General features: G+C 43.4%; 1 protein-coding gene across 1 annotated transcript; it reads left to right on the top strand.

The window, feature by feature from the left end:
• Positions 1-1,510: 1,510 nt before the first annotated feature.
• Positions 1,511-7,814, top strand: LOC311356599 (uncharacterized protein; the record flags this gene model as incomplete). Its single annotated transcript, XM_084476381.1, has 15 exons — positions 1,511-1,676; positions 1,806-1,931; positions 2,030-2,210; positions 2,803-2,961; positions 3,208-3,316; positions 3,450-3,500; positions 3,653-3,730; positions 3,813-3,869; positions 3,953-4,012; positions 4,335-4,390; positions 5,404-5,503; positions 5,663-5,794; positions 6,094-6,155; positions 6,446-7,220; positions 7,638-7,814. The coding sequence occupies 15 exons, from the start codon at positions 1,511-1,513 to the stop codon at positions 7,812-7,814; spliced, it is 2,289 nt and encodes a 762-aa protein (XP_084332507.1).
• Between the last annotated feature and the right edge of the window lie 294 nt (positions 7,815-8,108).

Genomic DNA, 8,108 nt, shown 5'->3' with positions numbered 1-8,108 from the left:
GAGAGGGAAAATTGTATTTGTTTTAACCTATTGGGCAAAAACGTTTCTAGGATTTCAGGACTTTCCGCTACGCCCGGACATCTGTTGCGACGATCCTCCGCCTGCATTTTTTTATTTTTATAAACAAGCTATTTTTTTTATGTTTTTTATGCACTCTTGCGCCGTACTTACATGCAAAATACATGTCTTTCCGATTCGTTATGAATTCATGTGTTTAAAATAGTAGTAGGCCTAGTTAATGGGTAGAAGGAGAATACTTCAAAACTGCTATCATAACACATTGATTTGCATGCTACAGTACCGGAGAAAAAAGGTTATGTGTGTGTGTGTGTGTGTGTGTGTGTGTGTGTGTGTGTGTGTGTGTGTGTGTGTGTGTGTGTGTATGTATGTTAACATTAGTACATTGGTATACGAAATGTTCTTTCACTCAAACACACAAACATTATTATTCGTATAAAAAAAATATATGATCAGAAAATAAAAGTGAGAGGTGGGGCTACTAATCAAACATTCAGGGCACTGTTCTAGTAGTAGTCATCGTAGTAGCAGCACAAATCATAATTTAATATAATTAGAGTTCAGTTATTGTTCTAAATCACCTTAAAATATTTTTTTGAATTTCTTGATACTGCACAATACACACTATACACTCTTTATATTGTGGTGAAATTTGCGAAGATTAACCATCAATCTTGAAACCTCCTTTGGATGTGACTTATATGCATGGGTCTCATTACAGTGTCAGGCATGCTTGCCCAATAATCCATTTGATATGTTAAGCAGATGAATGTAAATTAAAATCATCCATTAACGGCACTGCATCATTGTTGCAGAACCGGGCTGGGCCTTGGCGGCTAGCACGGGCAGCAGGATTACAAAAGAGGAGGCTTCACGGGGGAGGGGGGGGTGTCAGCTGGTTTTGATGTGAAGCAGTGAACACAAGTAAGCAATATACTCATCTAAGAGCATTTTGAGGACTTTCCCCCGCTAATATCAGAGGGAAGGGAAGCAAGATTCACACCCTTTCCTTAAAATTATGTTCCTGATTGAAACATTGGCAAGCTTTCAGGAAAACTATTCGGGACTTGGAAGTAAGGAATTGTTTGGATGCTTAATTCACTGTTTAAAAATGCTAGGTTTATGCAATTCGTTTAACTGTCCACAATTTTCACATTTTTGTTGTGAAAATGATAAATGTCTGCAGTATAATCAGTTAATTTTTCAGAGATGCTTGCTATTGTAATTTACTGTTGACATGTTTTACACTGCTGTTTTATAGAATCCATGACTCTCAAATGTATGACCATGTGTGTAAGATGACAACGGGACAATGATGCATAACCCACTGACTGCATACAAACACAGCAAACAGTTTAGCAGGTGATTATGAAGACTTTCATTCTATTTACTTAGAAAATATATATTTTCACATCTTGATCTTGTGTTCTAATCGTGACGTTTGCTCCTAGTCTGAGTTTTGACTTTGAGGGACATCTTGAATACACGCAAGATGTTTCATGTTTCCTCGTCTCTTGGCCCCTGTGAGGAAAGGGAAGATCCGGTAACCGAGAACAACCCATTTCAAACTAAACACGAAGGCAGATCCCTCTCAAGGGATTCAGGAGTCAGCTCCACGGAAACAGAAAGTAGAAGTCAGATGTCTGACAGCAGAGACGGTGAGCTCCATTGCTGGAAGCTGTTTTGTTTCTTGTTCTATACTTAAGGATGACACGGCGATAGGGATAGTGAAGACATTTCTGGAAATTCATTAGAACACGTTGTATTGGTCCTTTGTATCTGCACAGCATCAGGGTCGCCGTCCCCTTTCTCAGGCCCAAATGAACCACTCGTGGACACTGGAGACATCAGTGGTTTATCCGAACATGAGCTCCTTGACATAACATATGATGCATGCAATACAAAAAACACAGGTACGATATCACTTAATCAAATCCAACATCACCACATTTTTTTCCCAAAAAATGAAAAGCTGTTTTAGATGGACGTCTTAACCTTTGACGTCCTCCAGGGAAGGTTCTCGCTTCCACAATCCTGCAGTACTTGCAGGCTATGACAGGCCAGAGTGCTGAGCAGGTCAAACTGACTGCACTGAGGCGCATGCTGGACCCTGACTGCCAGGACCTTGTGGTGAGCAGGGAGACCTTCCACTCCACCATGAAGGAATGGATTGCCCAATGCCACCAGGAAAGGTAGTCATGCAAAGGAAGCACCTGAGGGATTTGAACAAAGCAATGATACAAAGTATCCCATTAGAATGAAAACATGCCGATTTATTTAAAGTAATAGCCTTCTGCTGAACTCATTTAGAGTTGTTTTAGTCATGCATGAAATCAGGACTTCTGGGGGCTTTTGGTTTAAACATAACAAACCAATCCAGGCAGTTTGACAATTTATACCACAGTGATGACACGGCTTTCCACAGCCTGGTAGTCTAATGAAATCTAGTGGGTGTATCTTTCAGCACCGACGTGGATGACCCCCACGCACCCTGGCCGGAGGCTTCCAAAGTGTCTAATGGTGAATTTTTTTTAAATATTTTCAGAAATGTCTATAGATGTCGATAGACTTTTCTTTCAGAGGTTCTTTCACGGAATGTTCTTTACTTTCTTAGGTCTGGATTTCTCAAGTCCCCAAAGCATAGCTCTCCCAGAGACGGTGCAATGCTTCTGGTCAGTCAACTATCTCTAAGGTTGTTTGTGTATATGATCCATAGTTAGACGTCGTGGTAATACAAAACATGTATGCATTGCTGTTCTCCACCGTGTGTTTGTTTGTCACCAGTGATTCAAAGGAGCTGCTGGGTACAGTGACCGAGCTGAAGTGTGCCCACCACAAACTGACAGAGCACAACGCCCGGCTCTTGAAGATGGTGGCTCAGTGTGAGGATGCCAATCTCCAGCTGACTGATGAAATCATTGAGATGCGTAGCAAGCTAGCCAGGTAAAAGAGCAGAAAGGGTCATATTCTATTAGGGTTTATTTAGTTGCAATATTTGTTAAAACTGCCACTACTTAAAAAAGTTCAAGACAAGACTTAAACCGCAATTTGAGACATATTTGACTGTTGTCAAATTTTTCATTTAATTTAATCGTTGGGAATTATCTCTATTAGACTTTGAGAGAAAACACAATTTGATCCGTGTTTGATTTATGAAACAAAAGCGTGAGCCTTGTGGTTTTACGACAGTGGCCAACGGGCTGCGGCGAGAGCCAGGTCTCTGTCAGCGGAGGTGGAGGATGCACACCGAGAAGCCCAGGACAAAGTTAACCGCACACAGACCAGCTGCACCAAACTGGTACTCTGCTCAAATGGACACTCAGCTTCAAAGAACCCTTAACTAACTAGCAATCCTAGTTTGGCGTATAATAATTCACCATGACATGATAAATGTGGAATTAAGATGTGTTTTTTTTTCTTCTTGTTCTTAGAGCAATGAAGTTGAATGCCTAAAAGTTCATGTCAGGATACTTGAGGATAAGGTAATTTATCTTTGAATAATCTCCTTGACGTAACTATATTTGCTCCTCGAAATATTAACACTGTTCCTTGTCGAGAAACTGTAGTTTTGTGATAGAAAATTGTCAATTGTTTGCAGCTATTCATAAGTCATATGAATACGTTTTGCCCCCAGAATGACAAACTTGCCTTTGAAAAGATATGCTCTGAAGATAGCATCAATAAACTAAGGAAAGTGAATTCAGAATTGAGGGTAAGACTGAATCATGAAAGCACCTATTATATTCTATTGTAGTATACCGTCTGCTTAAGCTATATCACTTTGTTATTCACAGGTAGAGCTTGAAGAAACCCTTATCATGCTGACTCTTCGAGACAGAGAAATAGCTATGGTAAATATGTAGGATTGCATTTCACAAATGAAAACATTTCTTTAGCCTGGTTTCACTCCTCTTTTGTTCTGTTTCCCATCCAGAGAGACACTCTAATGGATAAGATGAAAATCTCCCATGTGGAGAATTGCAACATTATTGAGGTGTGTTATTGAAAATGACCCGATCTCTGAGTGGTTGAAAAATGTAATAGTTGTTGAGCACTACGTTTCACTATCCAGCACTTTGAAGTTTGGTCTTAAAATGTATTATCTAACTTTATTTACAAAAAAGAGCTCCATTTTGGGCATACTTGCATTATATTTTCCTTTTCACTAGTAGGTCAATGTACTCATGCAAGGTCATGTAATATTAAAATGCAATATTATTACATCCTATTATTTCTTTGAAGAAGTAAAAATTTAAAGCTTCCACTGAGAGTGTATCATTTTTTAATAATATTTGTTTGGTCATTGTCATTAACAGGGTCTACAATCAGAGCTATCAAAATTGCAAGAACATTCCAAGCATGCTCTTTTAAGGTAAACTATATCTAAATCTTCATATTTTGCTACAATAACAGGAATAATTTGGTTTCTTCCAGCCTTGAGTGTGCATGTGCATCATTTTATATGGTTAACCTTTGAGATTCTGACTTGTAAGACAAATGACTGTGTTGTATAGTTCTGAATGTGTTTCAAAGTGTTTATGTGGGTATGTTGATGTAGTAAGAGTGCTTACTCCAAGTTTATACGATGTGTGGCATGCCATCCTTATTGTCATCAAGCCAGGTAGTGTTTAGTGTTAATATAAATGGATCTATATTAATTTATTTATTTTCGTCTCAAGCAGCCAAGTCAAGGCAATTTTATTTGTATAATCCTTAATCACAGTCACAGTCTCAAAGGGCTTTACAGGCCACATAGTTATGCCCTTCCTAACCCTAGCCCCCCAAACGGAAAGAAAAAAACTCCCTTAATTATCAGGGAAGAAATCTTGAGAACAACAGAGTGGGGAATCCCTCCTTTCAGAAACGGTTAGGAATTAGAGCCATAATTGACATACTAGCAATCATTTTGAGTAAAACACTTATTTTGTTTTGTGGTGCCATGGTGCTGTTCGGTGAGCAAGCTGGTAGCTTTCAGGTTGGGTTGCCAGGCGTCCATGAGTCACGATCACAGCAACACACACACAAACTGAGACAGCATGTTGGTAAGAGGGGGCAGGGGGGACATGGAACAAGTAGCGACCCTCTAATCCAGTACCTATCTGCAGCAGGGGTAGACCAGTGCTAGAGAGCTGAGGAACACTCCTGGGATCCAAGTGAGAGAATAAAGCGGCAGGTTTTAAGTTTAGATCTGAACGTTTGAGTCGGTGTTCCCGATGACAGGTGGCAGAGACAGGGAGGTGTCTTATGTTCCACAGAGAGCGAGCTCAATAAGAGAACGCTCCTTTTCCTGCTGGTTTCTTTTGAACTATTGGAATCGATAGAAGGGCCAGCACGCGAGCGGCTCGTGAGCTGACGAGTGTGAGGCTGTGCGTCTGTTCTCAACAGGTTTGACAGGCCCTTCAGCAGCCTGCACAGCCTGCATGGGCGCAGCGGCGACCCAGCCAACCACCGCTCTCTGCACACCGAGATCCAGGATATGCAGCAGGTTGGCAATGACGAAGAATGAATTACTAATAATAAGTATTCAATTATGGTATTTTTGATTGACTCTACGTATTGTATGTATCCGCATTTGTTACTCGATTTCCTGTATGAAATGGAACAGGACAGCTGCTTGATGTTTGGTTGTTTTTCTCGGTTGCAGCCGCATCACGCTAGCGTGGAGGACATGAGACTGCCCACGCTGCACATCCAGAAAGACGGCATTCACAGCATCATCCAGCGCATCAAGTCTGCCGAGCTAGCCCACCGTCTGCACGCCAACTACGCTGAGCGGGTGAGGGACAACATACGCTCTTCATGATGCGTACGCGGCTGCATATTATTTCACATTGAATGAATATGCATGTGTTATGTTTCCTTTTTCTCCACATGCACACACACATGCACACACGCACGCACGCACACACACACACACACGCACGCACACACACACACACGCACATGCACACACACGCACATGCACGCACACACACACACACACACACACACACACACGCACGCACATGCACGCACACACACACACACACACACACGCACACAAACACACAGGACTCTTTTTCCAGTGAAAACCAGGAAAGGCCCTATGGTCAGAGCCCCCTGCAACAGGCCAGCATCAAGCAGCAGCTTGTCAATGTGTATGTGAGTTTTTTACCTCGTTTTGTCCTCTTATGGTAGCAGAATAGCTTTCATCCAAACCAACTAACTATTCCAAGAATCGTCCCTTGTCAAATAAAAACGACAGTCTTCTCTCACTGTGTAACAATGCGCCCATGGGCATATGCATTGTGCAATCCATACCAGTTACTGTCTTGTGCGTTTGAAGTGGCTACGAGGGGGTAAGTGCATTTTTAGTAGCCCCTTTGTTGACTTTAGACCTAACAACGTGTAAAGGGCTTGTTTATAAAGCGAAGCGGGTGGTTTGCAGGCTGCGGGAACTGGAGCTGCCAAGGTCTGCGTGGGAGGACAGAGGGGACAAGGTGGAGGACGCGGGGCAGAACCAGACCAAGCCCAAGACCCACAGTCACAGCCCGGCCCCGACCCCGACTCCAGAGACCAGGAATGTAGCTGTGGTGAACTGGTGGAAAGCGTTGAACGTCGAGGGCACCAGGAGCAGGACGACCAGGGACGAGGACGGCCACTCCTGCCAGGCCCTGTGCGAGGCGCGGACCAAACTTCAGCAGGCGGAATGGACCATCGGGGAAATGAAGGTGCACCTCCGCCAGCTGCAAGCCGCTTTAAAGACTGAGCAGGAGCACGTGATCGAGTGTCAAACGACCCACGCGAAGACGGCACCGCCGGTACTTTACACCAGAGACCAGGAGACCAACACGGACACAGAGAGCAGGACAGAGGCCCCCCCGGTCCAGGAACTAGTCACGGTCAGGGAGGTGAAGGATGCGGCCGTCGGCCCGGACTCGGACATGGATAATGCCCGCAGAGACATGGCGGCGGGGCAGGGGGGGGTGCGCGGTCTCACCGCTGAAGGACTGCTGGCCAGCCTGAGGAAGATGGAGGCTATGATCAGCGGAGCCCTGGAGACGGCGGAGGGGGTGAGGCAGAGCGAGCTGAGGGTCAGCCAGGTGAGGGAGAGGATGGAGAGCATCGCCCAGAGGGTGAGGGAGGCGCTGGGGAGGGCGGCGGACACAGACCTCCAGCTGAGCGCCCTGGAGGCCAGGGTACTGGAAGGGAGTCAGGCAGTGGTAGGTTCCTGTGTGCCACAAATTTGATTGTTGTTATGATTTTGACGATCGTATTGCTAGTTCCGCTTCAGATGAAGTATGATATCTTAAATAACGTTAATGTTAACATCGATTTTTCTGATTCATATGTATGTATATGATGGATTGATATGTGAACGGTAGCTTCATTGGTTTTATTACAAAAAACCAACAGAATTGTGATGTTTCTGTGATGTGAAATACTTGAGTATGGAAGGATTTTAGAAATATTTATATACGTATATCCATATTAATTTAGATGTATTTCAAAGTTCACAAGTTGTAAACAATACAAGTTTACCCATCATAGTTACTGGGTAATGAAACAAGCCTTCAACACTGATAACACTGACACTGGTGCTCTGAATGTTATCACTGTGTGTCTGTCTACCTCCTCAGCCACCAGCTCCCATTGCTCCACAATGCCTTGTATCAATACCGGGTGATTCTACAGTGTCCGCTGACGCAGGACCAACATGCATTGAGCCAGCTGCAAGTCCCCCTCCACCTCCGTCTCCTCCTATAGCTCAAGAAGCCATTGAGCATCCGCTCACAAACGGTATGGTGATAACATGAACATGCTAAAACGCCTGTATAGAATAACCACAGAAGACGAATTAATAACTCTATACAGTTGTAGTGAATTACAGGATAAACATTTCTTTGATTGTACATTTATTGCCTTCTGCCTTTTAGTTTATTCCTGTGCCGGGTCCCAGGGGATAGATTCGCTCTGGGCCTACGCTGTGTGTGTTTTGGAAGAAAAAACTAAGTTTAAATAACTTCCCTTTTTATTACGATCTCCAAGGAAGTCTGAAAATAGACTCGGCAAACATTTACATTATTCTAAACCGCCAGTACAGAAAGTGG

Source organism: Micromesistius poutassou (genome assembly GCF_964030765.1).
Source record: "Micromesistius poutassou genome assembly, chromosome: 12".
NCBI classification, from domain to species: Eukaryota; Metazoa; Chordata; class Actinopteri; order Gadiformes; family Gadidae; genus Micromesistius; species Micromesistius poutassou.
The sequence above is the reverse complement of the archived record's forward strand: the minus strand, read 5'-3'. Positions and strand labels throughout refer to the sequence as shown.